This window comes from Triturus cristatus, chromosome 6 (assembly GCF_964204655.1).
Source record: "Triturus cristatus chromosome 6, aTriCri1.1, whole genome shotgun sequence".
In the NCBI taxonomy this organism is placed as follows: domain Eukaryota; kingdom Metazoa; phylum Chordata; class Amphibia; order Caudata; family Salamandridae; genus Triturus; species Triturus cristatus.
Genome location: NC_140589.1, coordinates 1,347,845,472 through 1,347,872,149, shown reverse-complemented (window position 1 = coordinate 1,347,872,149; position 26,678 = coordinate 1,347,845,472). Strand labels below are relative to the sequence as shown.

At 50.7% G+C, this 26,678-nt stretch overlaps 1 protein-coding gene across 1 annotated transcript in view; it reads right to left on the bottom strand.

Annotated features, from left to right (window-relative positions):
- USP34 (ubiquitin specific peptidase 34) overlaps positions 1-26,678 on the bottom strand; it is a 2,509,780-nt gene that overhangs the window by 1,681,901 nt on the left and 801,201 nt on the right. The window contains exon 39 of the mRNA XM_085612349.1: positions 25,773-25,828. Coding sequence (XP_085468475.1) covers positions 25,773-25,828 — 56 coding nt within the window. The remainder of the gene's footprint in view (positions 1-25,772; positions 25,829-26,678) is intronic.

Sequence of the window (26,678 nt, the reverse complement as noted above, 5' to 3'; positions counted from 1 at the left end):
TCCCACATCAATGAGGACATCATAATAGCACGGCTCCGTTCGCGACTCCGTATGAGGTCATCGGAGCCATAAGAAAACCTAATTGGCGTGCTGACGTCAGTTCCACCCATTTTTCCCATGCCCTCGAGGCAAAAGGACGGACAACACATTTTCACATGTATACACAGTATGAATAAGTACTTGTAGAGCGCATGGCTACCAAAGGCCTCCCAGCGCTAGCGACAGGGCCAGTATACAATGTAGGAGCGTAGGATCTGCTTCACATGGGTACCCCCACTTTTTGCTGGTGTTTCACTGTGTTTGTTTACCTTAGTCTGGCTGTGGCCCTGCTAATCAGGACCACAGCCTAGCTGCTTCCTCTCTAAAATGGTTTGCATGTACATTAGTACATATCTAATTGGATTCTGGAGTGCTTTATAAGTCCCTACTGTATGGTATACTATGTACCTAGGGCATAAGTACCTCAGAGGCCTACTAGGGGCTGAAGCATGTATTATGCCAGCCCTGGGAAGCACTCCAAAATGGCACCACAGGTCTGCTACTGCAGCCTGGGTAAGGGTGTGCTTGCACCCCTTACAGTGGTATAGGCTACCTATATCCACCTATATATACAGACACATACAAACCTATAAGTCACTCCTATGGCAGGCCTGAACAATCCTGAAGGCAGAGTGCTTGGTTTTGTGTGAGAGGGTGCCCAAGCATGAGCTGAGCCCCTCTGCAGCTTTCAGAAATCCTTCCTTATGGCTGTTCTGTGATACAGCCATACGATATACTCTTAAGTGCATTATAACTTCACGGTAAATGCTAACTTTGGAATGGCTGCATCAAAACATGTTGTGTTTGGTGTCAAACGCTTTGGAATGCTACCCCCCCCCCCCTCGTTCTGGCGGCGGGGATAGCATTCCACCCTTCTAGAGGGAGAGACATGTTCACACAGGTCAAACCCGGTAGGACTTTCCTGAGCCCTGGCCTCACAAAATGGATGCCTCTGCCACAGACACGGGTCTGGCCTCCTGCTGCTGACCGAAACTCCGGCAGGGCAGGCCTGGACAATAGGTTTCCTGTCGAAGGGAGGTGTAACCACCTTCCCAGACAGGCAGATGTGTATTGGGGCTAGGCGGGAGCACTCTCTGGCGCTTTGAAGTCCTGCACTGGTAGCAGTTCCTGTGCATAGTCCAGTTCAAACCAGTTGCAAGGGCTACCTGCCCCTGCTCTGGCGCGAAACTGGACAAAGGAAATGGGTGTAACCACCCCTCTTTCCAAGCCCACCCATAGGTGGGGCCTTAGAGTTAGTCCATCCCCTAAACTTAGTATAAGTATAGGAATCCAGTCCCTAGGACTTTAGATTACCCTGGACGAAATTCTGCAACATATATCCTGGACATTCAACTCTCTATCACGACTAGAAGACGGAAGAAATCTCCCTTGGGGTCAAGGAGTGACTTCCCTGCTTGGCAGACACCAAAGAAGGAACTGACCGGTCTGCATAGCTGAAGCTCCCGCCAGACGCCGAAGTCTTTGCATCACCACAGGTGGATTTCCAGACTTCCCCGAAGCTACCCTGAGTCCACAGCAAAGCTGAGGCCCGTGGCTATTGTGGGTGACGTGGAACCGTGACCCCTGTACACCGTGATCTTTTGCAGCAACAGCATCTTCCTGGGCTTCCTCGAAGTTGTGCTTTGGGCTCCGAATAGCTCCAGCCTTGAGCACCTCTTGCACCGAAGATTGCTGGCCTCCACTCCACGAGTGACTCGTGGGGCAGTTTCAAGTGCGACCGCTCGAGGCTCCTTCGTGATCACTAGCCCGTTGGCTAGCAGGTCCCCACGAAGGCAACTCCTTTTATACTTGGGCTTTCCTGGTTGTTCCAGAAGTGCCCTGACTTACCCTCGCTGCGCGAGTCCCTCCGACCTTGCTGGTCTGCACCACAGTCCGTTCTCTGAATTCCAGTAACTTGCCGTTGCCAAGGCTTGTTGGGTCCATTCTGGTCGCCGACACCGCAGCACTCGACAGACTACGTGGGACAGCTCGAATCCGGCTCTTGGACTTCGTCGACGCCTCCTGGACCTCGTGGCTGAAGAGTCAAGACACCCATCAACTCACCTGAAGCACCCGACATCTGTGGGCATTGGTCCATCCTGCCCTCGGTCACTGGCTAGTGACCCAGACTCTGTCCCCTCTGCTTTCAGGCTCCTTCCATCCTAGATCCAGGCTTGGATCTCTTCGGACACTTCTACTCTTCACGGCAGCAGCAATTCTTTGCAGGCTTCCATTGCAATCGACGGTGCGACCCGACACCAAAAGACACCTATGCACCAGGCTTTACTGGGTGAGGTAACTCGAGTACTCCGGTGCTCCCGTGGGTGCTAGCCCTAGAACTTCTTAAGTCCAAAAGGGTTTGGTCCTGACTCGATTCCAAGTGTCCCTAATCTTTAAATTTCCAACCGCGACATTGCCCATAGAAGATAACGGGAACCCGCGGTTGTGTTCTCACACTGCATACAGTCCCCGTGGGTCCCCTGTGTCACTACCTTGGGTGGTTCCCTGGGGTCCCAGAGATTCTATAGGCTCTAGGCCTTGTGTCTAGTTCAGTCGTGGTTCTTATACCACTTTTTTGGTATATGGTTTGGTACGCCCCTAGGGCCCAAATGTGTATTTGTGCTATTACTGATGATTGCTCACTTTTAAATAAAGTACTTCGAACTCCAGTCTCATAGACAAGAGGGGTGTGTGTTAACCTAAATACATACATTTTAAATATATACCTGGTGTGCTTGTCCTTTCATTTGATCATTCAAGAGATTATAGACTGGTAAAACAAGCTGCTTTACATTCCTTCAGGACTTAGCCTGAAGGCTGCTCTCCATAGCTACCACTAGGATAGCTTTCAATAAAGGTTGTCTTTAACCTATCACCATAAGGGGTTGCCTGGACTGATACAAGGTGCCCACTAGAACTAGTGGACAGCATATATCAGGCTACCTTCTCACATACAAAATATATATACAAATGCAAATACACACAGCATAACCAATAATAGCATGGAACAAGCATTTACAATGCAATGGTCTCCGCATTGTTAAAGTTAGAGCTATTGGCATTGCTCATGACATTATTTTTGTTTATGTTTTTGTTTTTAAAACATTTAAAGAAACGGCATTGTTATTTACAATGTCAATAGCTTAATCTCTCTCAAATGCGAGACCTATTGCATTTGCACCCACACACAGAGCCACACACACAGAGCCACCCACACAGAGCCACCTACACAGAGCTATTCACATAGAGCAACCCACACACAAATAGAGCCACCCACACAGAGCCACCTACACACAGACAGAGCCACCCACGCATAGAGCCACCTACAAAAAAAGCCACCCACACAGAGCCATGCACACAGAGGCATGCACACATAGAGCCTCACACACACACACACAGAGCCACCCACAGAGCCGCAATGTGTGGCGCAAGCTGCAGGGGCCTCCCAAGGAGGGCCCTGGCACTTATATGTTTTTTACTTGTATATATTTATTTTTTTCATCAATTAAGCACTGTAGTAACCACGAACTGTTCTGAGCATCAGTATGACGGTTCTTCTTAAATTCCTGAGTCCGGCCACAGATAAAAGGATCGTGACTTCAAAGGGAAGTGCTCAGAGTTCAACCCCGCAGCTAGGAAGAGTGGACAGCAACTGGTAATTGAGGGTAATAGCCCGCACAGGCAGCCTCGCTTTGAAAGGGAGACTGGCTCTCAGATGGCTGTACTTTTATTATTAACGTTTTGTAGAGCGGGTCGGGGCTCTGGGGACTCCAGAGATAGGTGACACTCCAAATGTGCACCAAAAAACATGTGACAGGCAGAACTGCCTTTCAGTCCCGGGGGCCTCGTGGGGCACCACTAAGTGGCAAAGGCAGATTTTTTATTTTTAAATAGCTTGTTTTATTATTTTGTGGGGTTACATCAGGTGTGACACTGCGAATTACATCGCCTGCAGCCTATGGAGCAGACACGTATTATAATGCCAGCAGCCATTACCCTAAGAGCTAGAGGCTCTGAAGTCTGTGAGCACTATACAAAATAAATACAATAAAAGAATACATAAAAAGACCACGTCTACTGTAAAAATGATCGCAGGCTTTAGTCCTACTATTATGTCTGACCCGTCCCGGTTTTTGTTTCTTGAAATCTGGCCACCCTGCCAGCGCCTGGATAGCCCCGGGGTGATTAGCAGCACTTCATAAGTCCTGATTGATTGATTGATTGAATAAAGCCCAAGGCCAATAAATATCAGTGTTATGAGAGACTCAGGGGCCCCTCAACATTCTGCGGGGTGGGGAGGGGGATGCATAGTTAAGTATTACACCACTGCTTGGAATACAGGGGTACGTTGAAACACACAAAAGTCAGTGAACTATAAAAACCCATTCATCACTTGGGGGTCAGAGCCCGGCCAGCTCTTGACGAATGTTCAACAGCATGAAACATGATTTAGCCTGAAAAGAGAGCTGCCTAGCTGACTACTGCCAGGTGGGAGATGTGCTTTTTCAGGTAACTGGACACTGCCGACAAGCTCGGGCTGACACCGTGCCCTGCCGCAGCCAACCCTCTGAAAATATACAAAACATGGAGGAAATGCAGAAAACGGGCAAATGCATTGGGTATTTCGCGGGAAATTGTGGAATTCCAGCCTCCAGTTGAATTTAGCTCTCTTGTTCCTTGTCTCTGTTCTGTAGGTGTTTGAAAGGGGCCGTGAAAGGGGTGCGAAACAGGCGTCTTTGCCAAAAGGGTGAGAAATTCACGCTTTCAAAAAAAGTCGAAACGGTGCTAGCTCGGCCTGGAGGCGGGGATGCCTTGTTAGGCACACGGTAGTCAGGAAGTGCCTGGATCTCTTCAGTTTGGTATCATGTTCGCGAAATACACATGCCACGCATTCCACGCGAGACAGGGAGTTAGTGAGCACTCACATGACAACTCGCCGATCTTACATTTCAGATGAGTACATACATGTCTGTAATATGTTTTCGGAAAGACTATTACCGTGGGCATCTTGGTGCATCTCTGTGCACCTTGAGGCGCAGGTCGCGAGGCGCGCAGTGAAGCGCTCTAATGAACACTTCTCACCGGGTGGCGAGCTCTGGCACCAGTATGCCCACTCTTAAACACCGCGATGTAAGCACTTTGCGCCCTAAGGTGAGCACCTCCCCACTCTGGTCAGTTTATCGCTGTACGGCGCCAACTTGGTCCCACAAAACGCACACCTGCAGTTATGAGACCCGCACTTGCCACCAGATTATGAAGTGCGCATTTATCAAAGTAAACTGTACATTTATCACCATGAGGCAGGAATAGTGGCGCTACAAAAAAACAGAGTAGGATGTTAAAATGATTCTCTTATTCTGGAAAACATCCACCTGGACACACTGCCCCCTGGTACTGTGAGGATGGGGGTCTTTGACCTGGACAGCGCGCCTCCCGACCCCAGTACCCTAGCTTCAGTTAATTTGCATATGGCCATCTGACACCCTTAACTGTCAAATGAATGTGTTAAATAAACCTTGTACTGGTACACAAACAAAGCCACGTTTTAATAGATATAGATTTAAGTAAACTCAAACTCTCCCCGGTCTATAGTACAGAACCTGGATTGTGGAACAATTGTTACACGCAGATATACACTTATTCAACAGCAAATCATTATTCGCGTGCAAGAGGGATTTTCAGACATACATTCCAATTCGTGTTAAAAATTATCTACGTTTGGATCCCATCGGATGGGATCCGAAAAATCCGCTTGTTTAACGTCACGAAAAAGGAATCCCTTCCTCGGCCAGAACTCCATGAAAAGGAGCCCCGCATCGCCGTATGTAAGGCGAGGGTGGAATGAGAACACGTCACGCCGCCCAGTGACCTCGGCTGTGTGCAGGTGAAGGTCCGACAGCTGTACCAGCAGGCCTGCGGCCGATGATTGCCGGGGAGGGGCTGAGACATACCGGAGCCTCCTAGCCAGGCATCGGAGGTGACTGACTACACGTCAGCTGTGCCTTTCAAAGCCCGTCCTTCCAGGGAGAGGGAGTGCGTCCGTGGGAGGGGGCGAGTACCTGCGCGCCACTCGGGCAGATGTGCACGCAGGCCACTGCCAGGGGTGTTGGTAACTCCAGAAGTCCCTGAACAGTTTGCTGATATATAACAAGCACACCACTGCCTTTCTCCGAGGCGAAGCAGAAATGCCTCGGAGAAAGGCAGCGGCGTTTCTGGATTCGGGGGCGTGTTTTGCTTTTCTCTCCTCTTGCCATTGGCTGGAGGATATAATGAGAAAAGTAGCAAAAAACACGCCCCCGAATCCGAAAAGGACGGGGCCTGTTCGGAGAGACAAACCTCTTCTCCAATGGCTGGCCAGCATTCAAGAGGCCAGCCAATGGAGAAGAGGGGAGAAGAGGGGCGGGTTCAAGCCTCTCTTCTCCAAAACATTAAATCTCCGGACTTCCGGTTCTGCCTTCGGCAGACCGGATGGTCCCTCGACCTAAAAAGGGCAACAAAACAAGCATTTTCCAGTATCAAACCGAAAGCATGAATAAGACATACTAAAAACATTCATGTCAAACAGTTATAGCATTTTTGGTAGAAACAGGCGGACAACGGGGAGGCGGTTGAGACAGTGAGGAATCCACAGGCAGATACTATATCCAGCAGAAAAAGCGTTACCGAAGCTAAGTAACTTGTTCTTCTGATGGATACATCTGCCTGTGGATTCCTCACCTTTTGAATAGAATCCCAAAGCCGTACCTCTCCCGGAGGAGGGTGTCCACCTGACTAGACAAAAAAATCTTGCAGAACAGAACGTGCAAAATGGCTGTCCCTCCTAACCTCCGAATCCAAGCAGTAATGCTTCGCAAAGGTATGGAGGGAGGCCCAAGTTGCTGCCTCACAAATATCAACAACAGGAACACCTCTAGCCAAAGCAGAAGAAGATGACTTAGCTCTGGTAGAATGAGCTCTGATACCTTCAGGCGGGTCCTTCTTGACCAGAGCATAGCAGATCTTGATACACAAGATGATCCATCTGGAAAGAGTTTGCTTGGGTACAGCTCTTCCTTTCAAGCGACCAATATAGCCCACGAAGAGCTGATCATCCAGCCTTAATTCCCTGGTCCTGTCCAGGTAAAAACTGACTGCCCTCTTTGGGTCCAAACGATGAAGTCTCTCCACCTCCTTGGAGGGGGGGGGGAAGGATAGAAGAAGGGTAAGGTAATTAAGGGTGGGCAGATTTATCGCGAAATTGCGCAAAATCTCTGCGAGCGTGCAAAACTTTAGCGAAGATTGCTTTTCCTGCCCGTTCGCGGTCGCTAATGGGCGCGGCCATCGTGCTCGCGATGCTTATTTCCTGTTCGCGATTGCAATGACGTGTTCGCGATCACAAACTCTCGCGGGGTAGCGCGACCGGCTACCAACAATCCAACATCTTGTGGCACGCGGGAACGGATAGGAAAACTCGTCGGCGAACGCAGGGACCCGGTAAGTCACGACCGCGCACGCGAGAATGCATTTTTAAAGCGCAAACAAGAAAAATACTTCCGTTTCGTGGCAGGTTGCAAAAGTTTTGACATTTTCGCGCTCTCCGAGGAACGCGAAAATGTCAAAATATCGCAAATTCCGCGAGCGGAACGAAATTTACCGCCCAGGCCTAAAGGTAATGGACTGTCCCAAATGGAAAGGAGTAACCACCTTAGGAAGGAAAACAGCCCTGGTCCTAAGAATCCACTTTTCTGCATGAATGGTCAAGAATGGAGGCTTAGAACTAAGAGCCTGAAGCTAACTTACCCTCCTGGCCGAGATTATAGCGATTAAGAAAAACGTTTTAAAAGAGAGAAGCCTCAAAGGACAACTATGAAGAGGCTCAAATGGAGAACCCATAAGAAAAGTAAGATTTAAATCCCACTGAGGCATAATGAAAGGAGTAGGAGGAAACTTATTGGTAAGGCCCTTAATAAACCTCATAACTACAGGAGATTTGAACAAAGACGACTGGTCCGGCAAACAAATAAAAGCCAACAAAGCCGACAAATAACCTTTAACTGTAGCCACAGCACAACCCTGCTGGGCCAAGGAAAGAGAGAACCGTAGCACATCAGACAGACGTAGCCACAGCACAACCCTGCTGGGCCAAGGAAAGAGAGAACCTTAGCACATCAGACAGACGAGCCTTTAAAGGATCAATGGTCCTCTCTCCACACAACTTTACAAATTTGGACAACCTGGAGGAATACACAGACAAGAAGAGTAATGGACTGTCCTAGATGGAAGGGAGTAACCACTTTAGGTAGAAAAGCAGCCCTGGTCCTGAGGACCATCCTTTCAGCATGAATGGTCGAATACGGGGGTTTTGAACTGAGAGCCTGAAGCTCACTTACCCTTCTGGCTGATATAATAGCCACAAGAAAGACCGTCTTTTCAAAGACAGGAGTCTCAAAGGACAACTATAGAAGGGTTCAAACGGGGAACCCATCAAGAAAGTCCAAACAAGATTTAAATCCCATTGAGGCATAACAAAGGGGGAAGGCGGAAACCTATTGGTAAGGTCCTTAATAAATCTCAAAACAATGGGAGATTTAAACAAAGATGGCTGATCCTGCAAACAAAGAAACTCCGATAAAGCCGACAAATCTCCCTTAACCCTGCTGGTCCAAGAAAAGCGAAAACTGAAGAACATCTGACAAGTGGGTCTTCAAAGGATCAAAGGACCTCTATCCACACCATTTGACAAATCTAGACCATCTGGCGGAGTAAACAGACTTAGTGGAGTGCCTCCTGGGTGATAAAATGACATCCACCACATCCGGTGGGGGAGAGAAGGAACTCAGGTTGCCCCGTTCAATCTCCAGGCACGAAGGTGCAGACTCTGGAGGTGGGGGCGTAGAACCTGCCCCTGCGATTGCAAGAGGAGGTCTGCCCTGAGAGGGAGACGGAGGATGCGATGAGAGGTGAAGTAGATCTGTGTACCACACCCTTCTCGGCCAATCCGGAGCTATCAATATAACTTGGGTCCTGTCTTGGCAATTCTTTCTCAAAACCCGAGGAATCAAGGGTATGGGGGGAAACGAGTAAAGGAATTGCGAGCTCCAATCCAACTGAAACGCGTCCCCCAGCGATCCCTGCATCGGATACTGGAGACTGCAGAACAACGGACAGTGCGCGTTCTCGTGAGTGGCAAACAGGGGACCCCCACATCTCAAAGATGTGATGGACGACCTCCGGATGAAGTGTAGTGAATCAGCCACTTTTGTGGTCTGACACCCTATGATGACCCTCAACCACCACCATTCTGTACTGACTTAAGTGTGTTATGTTACCTTAGCCTTAATGTAGGATGGGTTTGCATATGCCTGCTTTTCTTCTGCCTTTTAGTGGAATAGTCTTTCCAAGAATAGAAGGTATGGGATGTTGAGGTGCAATGTTCTGGGTGGTGGTGCACACATGTGCTCAATGTTGTATACCGAGGGATTAAGTGTATAATGTTATTTGGGTTAGGTGAATTATGACTTTGACCTATTGGCTTTGACGTGGTCTAATGTCATTCGGCCTTCTGACTTTACCTTGCTTCAAACTTTTCTGTGTGCACAGTGGTGCTTGTAAGTTGTGTGGATGAGAATTATAGGTGCTCTTTTGACATGGTCTCATGTCATCTTGCTTTTCAATTCCATCCTGCTTTGGGCCTTTGTGTACATGGCTTAACTAACTCTGAAGCCATTTTCAATGCCTGCACGAAGCTGCAAAGTGGGGAGGGCATGGCATGGTCTGCTCTTTTTTCCTGTTTTTCGCATTTTACTGACTAGAGAGAACTGGTTCTTATCAGAGGAATGTACATGGTTTGACTCGTAGCCATAGCGAGGGCCTGATCAACCCTTTGCTGTGACCTTGAAGCAAGCTGGTACGGGCTCTCATGAGAACTAGGGGGCGTGGCTTGCTAGAAGCTTCGCTGTGTTTTGAATGTGTATTAAAAAGGGGAGCCGACACTGGCCTGGTGGAAGTTCATCCGTGGAGCAGACGTGCTGTCACGGAAGAGTGGAGGCTGGTTTTACCTCTGAGCTTTCACCCGGTTCAAGCAATGGACTCCCTTTGAGCAAAGCGGGGTGAAATGATGGAGCATTAGGTGAGGTGTCTCTGCTACTAACTGTCTCTTGATTCTTTACTGATTCTCTCCTTATTTTCTGATTCTTATATCCAAACATATATATATTTCTACATATATATTTGCCTTGATTGGGTTTCAATCATACTATTGATATGTTAGAGTCTGCTATGATAGGTGCATTTGGCTTACTGTGTGATGCTATTTACAAATAAATACATCCCAGATATACCAATTCGTCTTTTCCTTGTAGCAGGAGGTGTGGACTCTTTCTTGGCCAGGTATTCTGTTGTAGAAGGATGGGTGAATTCCCTTCTAGCAGGTAATTGTGTTATAGGAAGTTGGTCTAATCCTAACAAGTGATGCGCAAATTATTGTTTTCTTGCCTTGCCTTTGGGGGAGTGTTGAAAGTTTGCCCACCTTAGGAAGTGCTGTGTATATGTTATATTCCATAAGTTTGGAACTGATATTCTCTCCCTGGGAAAGTGATGGTACATTCCTTGGTCCAGGGGAGATCTAAAGTTTGTCATTACATGAAGCTGCCACTCGTGATCGGCCGAATAATGCCGACTGAGACTGTCTGCATGAACATTTAACACACCGGCTAGATGATTTGCAAACACACAAATCTGATGACCCTGAGCCCACGACCAGAGTCGCAGAGCCTCTCAGCAGAGACGATATGACCCCACCCCTCCTTGCTTGTTGATGTACCACATCGCGGTAGTGTTGTCCATCAGGACCTGAACTGACTGACCATGAAGGGAAGGAAGGAAAGCCTTTAGTGCCAAACATATCGCCCGCAATTCCAGAAGGTTGATGTGAAGCAACCTTTCCTCTGGAGACCAATGACCTTTGACCTCCAGATGAGCACCCCACCCTAGAGTGGAGGCATCCGTAATCACTGTGGCAACCGGCAGAGGAGACTGAAAGGGCTTTCCTCGAGACAGGATGTCCTGCACACTCGACAAAGTCAGCTCCGCTGCAGCGTCTCTGGAGATTCTGACCTTCTCCCCGAGATCTCCTTTGTGTTGATACCATTGCCTGCGGGAGCACCACTGGAGTGCCCTTATGTGCCAGCGAGCATGACTGACCAACAGTATGCAGGAAGCGAAGGACTGGAACAACCGCTCCATCGTGAAACGAAGAAATCATCTCCTGAATGTCGAAAATTCTCTGCGGAGGCGGGAATGCCCGACATACAGTAGTGTCCAGTATTGTCCCTATGAACAGGCAGCGCTGAGAAGGCACCAGGTGAGATTTGGGTACATTTATCGCGAAACCCAAGTTGAACAACAGATGCGTTGTTGTTTGCAAATGGCTCAACACCATCTCCGGAGTCTCGGCTTTCAACAGCCAGTCGTTCAGTTAGGGGAAAACAGGAACCCCTGCCCTTCTGAGATGTGCCGCTACCACCTCCATCACCTTCGTGAAGACTCGAGGTGCGGAAGTCAGACCGAATGGGAGGACCACAAACTGGTAGTGTTGCGACCCTACCGTGAACCGGAGATACTTCCGATGCAGCTGGGAAGATGAAAATACGCATCCTGCAAATCGATGGACACCATCCAGTCTTCCCGTTGCAGCGCGAGAAGAACCTGAGTTAAGATCAACATTTTGAACTTTTCCTGCCTGAGGTAAAGATTCAAAATCCTGAGGTCCAGGATCGGCCTCAACCGACCATCCTTTTTGGGTATCAGGAAATACCGAGTGTAGCACCCCTGACCCATTTCCTCCTCTCGAACCACCTCTATCGCACCTTTCTGCAGCAAGGAAAGAACCTCCTGCTGCAAAAGCAGCAAATGGTCCTCTGAACACCAATCCTGGCGAGGAGGGTAAGGAGGAGCAAAGTCTAGAAAAGGGAGGGTGTACCCATTCTCTACAAGATTCAAAACTCAACGGTCTGAAGTAATCGATTTCCAATCTTGTAGAAAATGGGACACCCGACCCCCTACAGTACCAACATGGTCTAAGATGGGGGATCTAGAGCTGCTTTCTTGTGGCACCAACGGTGGGGGGAGAAGAAGAAGAGGAGGAGGAGGACTGCTGCCGAGCGGCTCCTCGAAGATGACCTCTATTTGTACCCCTGTACAACTTGTACACAGGGTTCTACTGCTAATTCTGCTGAGGTTGCTGGCGGCCACGAAAGGCAGCCGCCCTTCCAAATTCTCTATACCACTTGTAGCCGTACCCTCTAGACTGAGTTTGAAGGCCCAGGGATCTTGCAGTCTCTCTGCTATCTTTAAAGTGCTGTAAAGCAGAGTCAGCCTTTGTGCCAAACAGCCTTGTACTATCAAAGGGCAAATCCAACAGAGTTGGCAAAAGACACACAATTGATGGACGGAATGCAGAACAAATCAAAACATTCTCCCCCAGTCAAGAGATCTGGGTTAAATCCATCATTCTTTTGCTCACCATGCCACCACAGTTTAGACCTGGCAATATGCAAATCAGTCTTGACCCTGTGCCTCATGGGAACAGTCCAGCCCGAACTGCCAAGCCAGGTCCTCCCTGGACCGGAAACAAGCATCCTAGGACCGGTTACAGGGTTTCACCCCTCTTCAGCCAGGATAGCTTGATTCCAGTGGCACAGTGAGCCCAGGACCTACGTCTAGGCATACCCGGCGCACTTAGGGCAAGAAAGCAAAAGACACACAATTGATGGACGGAATGCAGAACAAATCAAAACATTCTCCCCCAGTCAAGAGATCTGGGTTAAATCCATCATTCTTTTGCTCACCATGCCACCACAGTTTAGACCTGGACATATGCAAATCAGTCTTGACCCTGTGACTCATGGGAACAGTCCAGCCCGAACTGCCAAGCCAGGTCCTCCCTGGACCGAAAACAAGCATTCTAGGACCGGTTTCGGGGTTTCACCCCTCTTCAGCCAAGATAGCTAGATTTCAGTGGCACAGTAAGCCCGGGAAGGGTATGCCCAGACGTGGGTCTCGTGCTCTCCATGCCACTGGAATCAAGCTATCCTGGCTGATGAGGGCTGAAAGCCCGAAACCGGTCCTAGGATGCTTGTTTCCAGTTCAGGTAGGACCTGGCTAGGCAGTTCGGGCTGGACTGTTCCCATGAGGCACAGGGTCAAGACTGATTTGCATATGGCTGGGTTCAAACTGGAATGGCATGGTGAGCAAAAAAACGATGGATTTAGGTCCAGATCGCTGTACTGGGGTGAATGTATGACATTGTTCTGCATTCTATCCATCAACTGTTGTTTTTGCAAATCCAACAGAGTTGCTTGAACAACTGGAGAAAGTCCAGAAGATCTTAGCCAAGCTTGTCTCCTCGTCGCAACTAAGAACACATTACTCGGGCCACCGAATCAGCAGTGTCCAAACCTGACTGGATAGCCTGACAGGCAGCTGCCTGAGAGTCTGAAAGAGCTTCAAGAAAATTAATCCGATCATCCTCAGGTAATTTGGAGGCCAACTGTTTAACATAAGGGAATGGATATACCTTCCAAGTAAGCAGGTAGCATTAGTAGATTTCAATGCTATACTTGCAGAGGAAAACACTTTCTTAGCTGCCTGCTCCATCTTCTTAGAATCCCTATTCCCCGGGATGGTAGGGAAGGAACCAGTTGACTGTTTGGAGCAAGAAGCTTGAACCACAAAGCTTTCAGGTCATGGGTGAGTAGACAGAAAAGCCGGATCCCCAGAAGCTAACCTGTACCTCCTTGCAATAGACCTGGAAAACAGCCAGAGCAGTCAAGGGCCTTTGCCAAACTTCTAAAATAGGTTCTGTCAAAGCCTAATTGAAGGGCAGAAGAGGCTCATTTACTGAAGATGTATCGAGTACCTCAGTCAAAATATTCCATTTAATTTCAGTTCAAAGGCAACTGCAGGTCTAGCAACTCAGCGGCTTTCCTTACGACTACATGATAAGGAGCAATATCCTGTGAGATCCTAGCCTTTGGTGAGAGAGGTTCCATTCTGGGGAAGTATCCAGCCCACTGGCCTCTTTTAGGCCCTCAAATTCATCAACAGAGTCGATCATCTCTCCCTTGCCATGCTCCTGCCTATTTTCTTCCTCTTCAAGCAGTCTCTGCACATCCCTCCTGGAGCGCCGCTTCAGGATTGGCGTCGGCGGCGTCAGACGCTGTGCCGGTGACAACGGCACAGGAGTCGAAGGAGGACCTTCAGGATCAAGCATCGGCGCCGATCAAATCTAAGGTGGTGCCAAATCGACAACAGATGGAGTCTGTGGATTTGGAGTGGAAGACCTCGGCGCCGGAAAATGCCAATCTGAAGCCGTCGGCATGAAAGGAATGAAAGGTACTAGGGCGTATTGATGGGGAATTAAAGACAACGGACCCACGGGGACCGATGGCGCACCGGTAGGATGAGAGGCCCTGGCAAACATGCCAAACGTACGAGTTACTTACCTTCGGTAACGATGTATCTGGTAGAGACGATTCTAGCCGCGGATACCTTAACGTAGAATTATCCGCAGGCGTGAGACTGGACCCGGAAAACTTTCTTGCCTAGCATCTCTACGCGCCGGGGAAGGGGGCGGCACCTTGCGACTCCACCCCGACGTCCTCCGCGGGCGTGACGTCAGTGAGGTCACATAAGCCCCACCCCGGCACGCTGAGGAGAGCATGAGAGCAGTGTGCGAAAAAAACAGATACACAAAAAGAGAGAGAGAGAAAAGGCAAGGAACAGCACCACGTGGCAGTGAGTCGCCAGGAGGCTACAGCAGGAAAGCCAAATCAGGAAAAGAGCAGACCACCACTGAGGAACAAATGTGCAAGCCAGGGGATAGCACCAGGCAGCACAATAGCACCAGAAGGCCACATCAGTAAAGCCACAGCAGGGAAAGCATAAAGCACCCCTCCGTGGAACCACCGTGCAAGCCAAGGCGATAGCCAGGCTGGAGGCACAAGCAGTAGAAAATATATATAAGAGAAAGAGAGAGAGAGAAACTGCAACCACAGACCACAGAGCAAAGGGCCACAAGCCCGGAACAGAGAGGCAATCCACCCCCAGACTACACAGTCAAGGAGGCCCAGAGCCACTGAAAGGAGCAGGAGGCCAAGGACAAGCAAAAGAACCCCCAGCGTAAAAGACCGCAAGAGGATCTGAAATTGTAACAACAAAGGGAAAAAGAGCAAAAGCAGGCCCCTACACTGGCGAGAACCCAGCTGGAGGAAAGCCCGCGGGCAGAAAACGAAAAAGATCCCCCACAGAAGACAAGCCACCCAGAGGGAGGCGAGCGCAGAAAACCAAGCTGAGGGTCCTCGCAGAATGGGGAGGAAGGGTGGGTCGTGAAGGGATCTGCGGCTAGAATCGTCTCTACCAGATACATCGTTACCAAAGGTAAGTAACTCGTACATCTGATAGAGACTACTAGCCGCAGATTCCTTAACATAGAATAGATACCCTAGCCATACCCAGAAGGGAGGAGGACCTGCGAGAGAGCCTCCCCACCAGGAGAGACCAGGGCCCCAGTAGGAGACATGGCACAAGAACAGGAAGGAAAAGGCCAGGATATCCTAAGCCAAACCAAGGGAGAGCGCCCAACACCCTGCAGGGGCAGCCAGCGCCCCAAAAGCTTTAAGGAGCACAAGGGCCACCTCGAACCCAGTGAGAAGAGGTAGAACCAGAAGCAGGCCCACCGTAAGAAACACATGCCCACAGATAGAAAAGAGCTGAATACACCTTGGCAGCAAGCAGTGGGCAAGGCCGGAACGGCTCCACCGTCAACAGCACAGGCGGAAGAAGAAAAGCACCAGTGCGCAAAGCCCCAGCAGAGGCAGGGGCACAAGGGAACACATCAAGATCACAACAGTGGAGTAGAACAAGCAGTCCTGCACGGGCATGCGCCACCAGCAACAGGCAACACCACGGAACAGCGCACACAAGACAGGGCAGAGGCCAGGGAGGGCCAGGACACAAATACACACTGACCCGCGAAGAAGCGGAGGAACCGGCAGAAAAGAAAGAGAGCCGGAGGACAGGCCCAAGCCGGCCACCAGAACACAGGCCAAGGAAAGCCAAACCCTCTGGAGCAGCAGACAGAGGGCCAAGTCAAAACACAGGACAAAAGTGCGGGACCGCCACAACACGAAGCCGCAGACAGCAGGCCCGACCGGCCAAGTGACGCAGTGACAAGGAGAAGGACGGATCAAGCGCAACCTGCTCCAAGACAATTGGCAAGAAGATCGCACCTACGACATACCGTGATGCCACGGAGAGCAAGGAGCCCGAAAAGGGTGACCACACCTCCCCAGCACATGACAGAGCTATGTAATAGCTACCAGTACCCCACATAGGGTAGGTTCCGTCCCAAGAACCACGGGAACACCTCTTAGGAAAAGATTTCCGCAGCAGAGGACAAAACAGAAATACCTGCAGAAAAAACCCGCAGACGGCTTACCAAGCAGCCAATAAAGAAGACACCGAAGGCCTAATCTCAGGGCCTACCGGGCTTACCAACAGCCAAAACAACATGTCAAAAAAGGACCGGACCAGCAGCCAACAGCACCAAGGACCCAACAAAATGACCCCAAAGGCACATCAACCATACAGAACACACAACCAGGGCTACTCGTTACAAGGCCCCAGGAAAACAACGGGAGAACACCTCCCAAAACACAGACCGACATTCAGGTCACTGAGGGGAAGGAGGAGGAGGAGGGCGAAGCCCCGCAAGAAACCTCTGAATGGCAGAATCCGCAGGGGCGTGGAACAAAAGAGCGCCATCAAAGGGAAGGTCAACCAGCCGTTCTCTAACGTTCACAGGGAAAACACTATCCCTTAGCCAGGCACGGCGACGAAGGGCCACTGAAGAAGCCATGGTGCAATCAAAGCACCTATGAGACGTCCAGAACCGAGCGAAGAATAAACGCTGCCAGCTCCCGGCCATCCAACACATTGTGCTGCAGATCAAGGCAGGCACCCTCCTGAGAAGCGGAAGACATAAGGGACTCCGCCGAATCCCATAAGCAAGAAGGGGCTCTGGCCAATACACAAAGAGTGTTAAGCGCCCGTAAAGCAGCACTGGAGGAGGCGAAGATGTTGCGCCCCCAGGAATCTAACCAGCGGGCCTCCCGTGACGGGGGAGACAACACTGATGGCAAGGAGGGAAAGGCAGTCTGCAGAAGAGGGCCCCTGGTAGAAGGGTGGAGGGAAAGGCAGACAGGATCATGCAGATCAGAACGGTGGCTGTGCAGAAGTGGCTGGGGCACCGGGTCTCCCATGGCAGTACGCCCCCAGGCCCCCAAGAGAGAATTGTGGAGCGAAGCCTTGAAGGGAAGAAGCAGCTACCGTCCACCAGAGCCCTGATGGAGAACCTCCAGCAAATGATCCATGGGGAAATGGGCAGCTGGATCGCCCATGCGCAAGATTCCTGCAGCCGTGGAGACAGCCTGAGCAAAGGCAGCACTCGCCTTCGTAGGGCCACGCGGTGGGGAAAGCAGTTTCTCCATGGGCGACAGCTGCAAGCTAAGGCGGCCGTCCCCCAGCCCAACCGGAGGAAGGAAAGGCCAAGCCCGGAATGGGGGAGGGGGGGACCAACAAGTGGGGAAACTGAGGCGCCTCCGGCTTAGACTGCGGGCGCGGTGACAGCGAAGAGCTGTCCTTGGAAGACGCCGGGGAAAAAGCCACGATGCGGCGACCCGTCTGCGGAGAAGATGAAACAAACAGCTGCCGAACCTCTGGAGAAGAGGGGGCGTCCGAAGACAAATCAACGACCCGACGCCGGCACGGCGCCGTACAGTCCGCTACCGGCGTCAGGTCAACGTCGATCGGCGCCGAAGGGGACACCGAAACGACCTCTGCCACAACGCTCGTCGCAGGGAGGGCGGGGTCGGAGCCAGAACGGCTAAGGAACGGAGTCGACTCGACCTCCGACGAGGCAGCCACCTGCGTGGAGGGACGAGGGGGGCCCGCGGACATGCTCCGACCCCTAGCCGGCCCCTGCGGTGCCGACAGAGCCAGCAGCCGCCAGCGCCTGAGAGGCGTCATCTCGGACAAGGCCGCCGCCTGTCCAGGGGACCGAGGGGGACTCGAGGACATGCCTCGAGCCCCGGCAACCTCCCGCGACACCACAGGGACCTCCGCAGCGGTTTGCGGCGAGGCAGAGGCGCCGTGGTCCGACGGAGAGAACCCCGAAGGGCCGTACCCTGACGGCACCACATCTTCAGAACCTGGAGCCAAACCTGTCACTGCCGGAGCCGCCTGCGACGCCGCAGATGTCCCAGCATGCGGAAAGGGATCCGCAGACGTTCCAGGAAGAAGAGGAGAAGAAGGAAGAACCAAAGACGCCTGCAAGGCCACCGCATAGGCATCCATCTGGGCTCTGGTCACCTCTGTGGCGGGGAATGACGGATAGGGTGGCGAGGCGTGGGGCTGCTCCACCCGCGGAGAACCCACTCCCCCAACAGGCCGGGGACCGGGCCTCGGGGACAAACTGCGACACTTACCGCGGCCGTGGAGAGGGACGATGTCGGAGACGGAAGCGGCGGTTCTTGAAGCCCTCCGCAGGGGACAGACGCGGCGACAACGCCAACCTGGACATGCGGGCCGAAAGGAGTTTCATCCGGCGCTCCTGCCGGGGCTTCGGCTTCATTTGCTGACAAGCATCTCTGTTGGAGACCTCCTGGGCGTTGCAGTACCTTTAGGCGTCGAAGAGCCACTCGACGCCGGTGACCTCGGAGCCGGTGAGTGGATCGGAGTCGCCTGCGGAGAAGGAGAAGGTGATGGGGAAACAAAGTCCTTTCTCCGACGCCGCTGAGCTGGTGAAGGCGACCTCGAAGCCTTGCCCTTCGAAGAGCGACATCGAGAACTATGCCTCTTCTTCAACTTCTTGGATCTTGAAGTGTACAAGGTTGAGGACTTCGAGCATTATGGCCCCTCTTCTCCTTCTGTGCTTTAGCCATGAAAAGTTTTGCCTCGCGTTCTTTTACAGCCTTAGGATTCATTCTCCTGCAGCATAAACAACCTTCAACGTCGTGGTCAGAAGACAAACACCAAAGGCAATCATCGTGGGGATCATTCATCGACATATGACCGCCACACTCCCTGCAGGGCTTGAATCCAGACTTCTTAGAAGTAGCCATTTCTCAAGATACTTGAAGAAAAAGTAATCACTAAGAAAATGGAGAGTCCCAGAAAAAAAGTTACGCGTTGACGGCGCGGAAAAAAGGAAACTAACGTCAGCACGCAGACGAGGTCTTCTTATGGCTCCGAAGACATCATACGGTGTCGCGACTGGAGCCATGCTATTATGACATCCTCGTCGACGTGGGAGAGCTAGGAAAAGAATTTCCGCGGAATGCTGGCACAAGGGGTATTCACAGGCAGATGTATCCATCAGAAAATGGATTACCCAAGGTAAGTACTTGTTCATTTGATAGAGACTTCTAGCTGCAGATTCCTTACCTTTGAATCAGATAAGCTATACAATCCCAGCGTTGGGTTGCGGACTCATGGACTAGAATAAAAAGACTTGCAGGACTGAGCGGGCAAAATGCCCATCCCTGCTTACTTGACCATCAAGGCAATGATGTTTCGCGAACGTGTGCAATGATGCCCACGTCGCTACCTTACAGATGTCTTGGACTTGGACACACCATGCCAAAGCCGTAGTCGCAGCCTTTCCCCTGGTGGAATGGGCTCTTAATCTCTCAGGGGGCTGCTTCTTTACCAAGGCGTAACAGATTTTAATGCAGAGAACAACCCAGCAAGAGATGGTCCTTTTCTGCACTGCCTTTCCCTTCTTTGCATCCACATACCCCACAAAGAGTTGGTCATCCACCCGGAACTCTCTTGTGCGGTCAAGGTAGAACGACAATGCTCTTTTTGGGTCCAGTCGATGGAGACGCTCCTCTTCCTTAGAGGGGAGCAAAGAAGGTGGGCAAAGTGATGAACTGACCCAGTTCGAATGGGGTCAGAACCTTTGGTAAAAAAAAGACGCCCTGGTGCAAAGCACCACCTTGTCCTGAAAGGACATAAAATATGGAGGCAAGCTGGATAACGCCTGTAACTCACTCACCCTACGCGCCGATGTAACCGTCGCTAAGAAGGCTATTTTGATGGTCAACTGCCAAAGGGGACAATTGTGGAAAGACTCAAATGGAGCACACATCAAATACGTGAGGACAAAATTAAGGTCCCATTGTGGCATAATAAAGGGCATGGGTGGAAACAAGTGAACCAGCCCTTTTAGAAATCTATTTACAATAGGAGATTTAAAGAGAGACGGTTGGTCTGGCAGCCGCAAAAAAGCAGACAGAGCAGAAAGATACCCCTTGAGAGTTTCCAAAGCAGAGCCCTGCTAGGCATTGGTCAGAATGAATAAAAGTACAGTAGAAAGAGGAGCAATAAACAGGGTCAATAGACCTTTCTGTACAGTATATTACAAATTTCTGCAAACAGCAGGCGTATACCGACTTAGTGGAGGGCCGCCTGGCCGCCAGAATAACATTAAGGTCTTCGGGAGGAAGGTCAAAAGCCATCAACTGCCGCCGCTCAATATCCACACATGGAGGCGTAGAGTTTACAGGTTCGGGTGGAGAACCCTCCCCTGCTGCTATGACAGAAGATCCTTCCGAAGGGGCAGCCTGATCGGAGGATCGACACTCATGCTCCGAAGCTCTGGATACCAGACTCTCATTGCCCAGTCCAGCGCCACAAAGATGACTTGGGCCCGGTCACTCCTGATCTTCTTTAGAACCCTGGTCAGGAGTGGTATGGGCGGAAAGGCGTACAACAGGACTGAGCGATAGCCGCCTTGGAAACTCCAGCGCGCAGTACTGCTGACACTGCGCTTTCTCTTCGGAAGCGAACAAATCTAACCAAGGTTCTTCCCACTGCTGAAAGAGACCTTGCGCCACCTCCGACTGGAGACACCATTCGTGATCCACTAGGCATCGACGGCTGAGATCGCCTGCCCTGGCGTTCAGAGAACCTTCCAGGTGTTGAACCACCAGAGTTATGCCCTGATGGTCCAGCCATGTCCAGAGACGCAGGGCCTCTCGACAAAAGGCCCATGACCCCACCAGCATTGTTTGTTGCAGTACCACATGGCAGCAGTGTTGTCTGTGAACACCTGTACCAACCTCCCCTTGACAGAGAGAAGAAATGCTTTCAATGCCAAGCGAATCGCTCGGAGCTCCAACACGTTTATGTGGAGCCCAGTCTCCGCCAGAGACCAGTGACCCCTGATCTCCGCCTCTTCCATGTGGCCACCCCATCACAAAAGTGACGCATCAGACACAACTGTGAAATCTGGTTGGGGAAGGGAGAAAGGTCCGCCATTGATCCAATCGCAGTTCGTTAACCACCACTGCAGATCCTTTGCAGTTCCTTCTGAGATCTGAGTAATGTCGGTGAGATTTCCCCGATGCTGTGCCCATTGGAACTTCAAGTCCCACTGCAGAGCCCGCATAAGCCATCTCACGTGTCTGACCAACAGGATGCAGGAGGCCATGAGGCCCAACAGCCTCAGAGTCAACCTCATCGAAATCCAGGATAGAGGCTGAAATATCGGAATCATAACCTGAATATCCTGGACTCGCTGCTCGGGAGGGTAAGTCCGAAACTGCACTGTGTCCAGAACAGCTTTGATGAAACGGAGCATCTGAGAAGGAGTCAGGTGAGACTTCGGCACATTTATAGAGAACCCCAGCGAATGCAGGAGGACCGCCATAGTCTGAAGGTGGGAGACGACTGCCTGGGACGAGAACGCCTTCAACAGCCAGTAAGCGAGGTAGGGGAAGATTGAAACCCCTAACCTGCACAGATGAGCCGCAACCAATGCCATCACCTTGGTGAACACCTGAGGGGCACTGGTAAGGCTGAAGGGGAGCACGGTAAACTGAAAGTGCTCGTGGCCTACCTTGAACCGTAGGTAACGCCTGTGGCCAGGCAGGATGTTGAATGTGAAAATAGGCATCCTGCAGGTCCAGCGCTACCATCCAGTCTCCTTGGTGTAAGGCAGACAAGACTTGAGCCAATGTGAGCATTTTGAATATTTCCTTTTTGAGGAAGAGATTGACAGTCCGAAGATCCAAAATGGGCCGAAGACGCTTGTTCTTCTGCGGAATCAGAAAGTAGCGAGAATAACAGCCACTGCCTACTTCTGAAACTGAAACCCTTTCTATAGCTCCTTTGGCCAAAAGAGACGTAACTTTCTCTTGGAGCAGTTTTAAGTGATCCCCTGCCAGCCGTTCCTGACTTGGCAGAGTAGTAGGTGGACAAGAAAGGAAAGGAAGGGAATAGCCCTCCTGGACGATCTGCAAGACCCACTTGTCTGTTATAGATCTCCAGTGGGGGAGATGATGACAAATTCTCCCACCCACTGGAGTAGGGTGGTCCTGCAGAATCAGCCTAGGAGTGCTTGGAGGCTGCGACTGCTGGGGGCAGTGTGGCGGACGACTTCTGACCTCCATGCCGAGACCGGAATGTACCATGTCCACGCAAGGCTTGGGAAGTCTGTGCGGGACGGTGACTAGGATAGGGCTGACGCGGCTGGAAACCTCTTCCATTGCTACGAAAGGGGCGAAAGGAAAACTGGCCATGAGGAGTGGAGGAGAGGCCCAAGGATCTGGCCGTAGCTCGAGAGTCCTTGAACCAGACATCGGCAGAGTCAGCCTTTCCCCCAAAAAGGGAGGTTCCATCTAAGGGCATGTCCATCAAATTGGCTTGGACATCCCCCGAGAAGCCAGTTGTACGAAGCCAGGCGTGGCGCTTCAAGGCCACGGTCGATGAAATAGACCTGCCCAGCCAATCGGTTGTATCCAAACCACACCGAATGGTGAATTTTGCCGCATCGTTCCCGTCCTTGACAGCCTGGGAGAGCACAGCCCAGGCCCCCTCCGGGACTTGTGGCAGCACTTGCACAACCGTCTCCCAAACAGAGTGGGAGGAACGGCCCAATAATCATGTGGTGTTCACCGACCGCAATGCCAGACTGGAGGAAGAAAACAACTTCTTCCCTAAAAAGTCCAGTCTCTTGGATTCCCTATCCAGAGGGGCGGAAGGGTATGTGCCCTGGGAAGTAGAGGCCTGCACCACCAAACTTTCTGAGGTGGGGTGTTGGCTGAGGAACTTTGGGTCGCCCTGTGCTGGGCGATGGCGGTGTGCAATCGTCCTGTTCACAGGCACCCTTGTGCTAGGTTTGGACCAAGTTCCTAGTAGGAAGTCCGTAAGTGCCTCATTAAAGGGCAAAAAGGGTTCAGAGGTGGAAGCCCCAGGTTGAAGCACTTCGGTCAGGAGATTAGTCCTGACCTGCACTGAGGGCAGCTCCAGTCCAAGGACCTCAGCTGCCCTCTTAACCACCATAGCATAGGACGTCCCCTCCTCCGTAGCCACTGTAGGTGGAGAGAGCATGCCAGTTTCTGGGGAAGTATCCAGACCACTGGCCTCCCAAGTTCCCCATACCAGTCCATAGTCTCCTCAGAGACATTATAGGTCTTCAAAGGATCTCCAGACTCCTCCCATTCCTCTCCTGAGCCTAGCATGTCTACAAAGCGCTCAGGTGACAATATAGAACCCCTGGGTTCTGTCTAAGTAGGAATCGGCGGCGAACTACGCCGTTCCGGTTCATCGGGGAGGAGGATGGGGCTTGCGCCACTGACAGCCACCGGTGACGATGCTGGCACAGACTTCGGGTTCGACGTCGGGGAAGGTCGCGTTAGTACGACCGGCATCGAACCAGATCCGAGATCGGATCCCTGAGGCCTCACTGGCACAGTGGCTTTAGTCGACGACGTTGAACCCAATGGGGCCCCATCCGACCCCGCGGGGCCCAAGGGCTCACCAACAGGGTTGTTCTGCTCAAATCAATGGCGCATGGCCTTTAAAATCCTTAATTTGAGCGGGAGTCTCTCCGGCTCCCAGAAACGGAGGGAGACGCAAAGTCGACTCAGGCTCTGGCTCCGTAGAACCGTGCCTAGATCGTCGGTGCTCCTTACCTCTCTCGACGCCAGACGCCAGTTGAGGTTAAGTCAAAGTCCGCTTGGACTACTACTTCTACCTCTTCCCAGAGTGTCCAGAGGACCCCGAATGGGAGGAAGAGGACTTAGGGCTCCAAGAGCGATCCCGTGAACAACTCTTCTTCGAACGGGATCATGACCTCCTCGGAGTCTCGCTCAACAGTGTCGACTGCTGGGCCGCGAACAACTTCAATGCCCGCTCCCTCAAGGTCTTCGGAGCCATCGCCCAGCAGTCTGAACACGACTTCAAATCGTGGTCACGTTCAAGACACCACAGACATACGTGGTGGGGATCAGTAACCTACAGCGTGCGGGACCAAGTACCGCACGGTTTAAAACCTGTCTTCCTACCCTACATCCCTCGCACACAAAGTCTTCAAAAATTTCGACTAAGTTGAGAAAAAAAGCCTGCCAAAAAGCGGCAGAGGGGTGGCGCCTATGAAGACACTGCAATGCCATAACCGACGCTACCGACGTCATTGACGACATGCGGAGCTGAATGGAGCCACCCGATGTCGCATGCAAGGGTTATTGCTCAGCAAAAGTTTACGGATCCAGCCTTTCGCCTGAGAAATTCAAAGGTAAGGAATCTGTAGCTGAAAGTTTCTATCAGATACATTTCTTTTATATCATTCTACCTAACTGCACCAACAGTGTCGGTCCGACACCCTAATGCAGTTAAGCAGAAATAAGCAGAGTGACTGGGACTCTGGAATCACAAGGCATGAGGAGACACTGCATAAGGGTCAGCACTAAATGTCTGGTTTATTTGGACCGACAGAACAGCAGACACCTGGAAGGCGGGGTGAGAGCCCTCTGCCTACTCGTACTGATGATGAAAAAATGGACGAGGCACTGGCAGCAGACAGGAATACATCAAGGCTGGGAAGGAACAAGTCAGGTGTCCGTAGTCAACCAGCACCAGAGTAGTAACCACTGGCAGAGGGGCAAACAACGGGCTGGAATCACCTTATGGCCCTATTGGAAGAGCCGGGTCAAACACCAGCACTTAAGCAGGGTAAACATCAGGTGCCAAAAAAGTCCAGAGCAGATGTGTTATCACCGGGCATGTCACTGGGATGGAGCCGGGCAATGGATCTTTGCCTAACAGGGTACAGAGATAATATCAAGGTCAGAATCAAGGGGCGACCTCGAACAGATGACTGGGCCCAAGGTCAAGAGAAACGCTGACTAAGGGGAACACCTCTCAACTAGATTGACCTAAGAGGATCGATAGAGAGCACCCCAGAAATGAAGATGTGTCCTTGAACTTAAATCAGCAGCTGGACAACCTTATTTTCTGGGTTCATAACGACGATAGTTAGTTGGAATTCACATTCTTTTGTATTTCTGGATGGTTAGTGTGTGTGTGTGTGTGTGTGTGAGATAAGCTTCGAATGTACTTTTGGTCAGTTATTTTGAGAGTTTGCAGTGTGAAGTTTTATGGTATCTGTCAGTGTGAAATACATGTGGTTGTTTATTGATTATGCGGACAGACTAGAGTAAGATAAGGTGGCTTTAGTTATTTAGCAAGCTGGAGGGTAATGGATAATCTCACCTTGTATCAATCGTACTTACACATTCAAACTATGGCTGTTGTAAATGGATTGCACTTTAAATAACACGCAAACCATACACTATGTAATCCCGATGTTATTCATATTGTTTTTCTTAACATATTTTTGATATTTTTACCTGCGAATACAGTCAGCTAGGTGTCTTGCCAAGGCATCAAGATCAAGCAATGTTGTCTAAATAAAAAACAAGAATAAAAAAGACATTAAAAATACATTATGACAATATATCTCTATTGTTCACACTCAACATGCTGTATTTTAAACCACACAAAAAGAAACTGTTAAAAAATATGACAAATGCCCTCCAAAATATCCCCTTTCTGCACTTCACTCCCTTGTGGGTCACTCAAAAACACATTAAGCGCTCCTGCAAATCATATTAGGGAGGTGTCCTCACCAATCAAGCCTAAGGACCTCTTGTCACCAGGAATTGTGGCATGAGCCATAATAAAAAAAAAACATTGGCAATACCAATAGCTCTGCTTTAATGTGCTGAACCCAGGACATGTTGTACTGAAGCCAAGACGTGAGATTCTAAGGACAATTGCCCTGTTTATCATGCAAAGTGCCTTAAACGAACAAGTTACTTACCTTCAGTAATGCTTTTCCTGGTGGATACTCTAGCTAACCACAGAGACCTCACCTTTAGAATATTCACAGATGCCATAATGGATCCAGAATGTTTTATTAGGAGTGATACAGCGCATCAATTGGTGACTCAGTGCAGCGCTGTGTTGGCTTTGCTCTGCTTCAGAAGTGAAAGACAAGCCACATATAAGTGCCAAACCTGTGCACCAACTTAAGTTTCTTACTTGACTCTTTCCAAGCCCTCGGAGGAAGACCGCAAAACTATTGGAAGTACCAGTGTGAACACATTTTAAGCTGGCAAGAGACCAGGACACAGAACGGGGAGGGAGGAGGTCAGAGACGAATCTGCAGTTAAGACAGAGTCTCTACCAGAAAGAGCGTTACCAAAGGTAAGTAACTTGTTCTTCTGACAGATACTTCTAACCTTCTCACATTA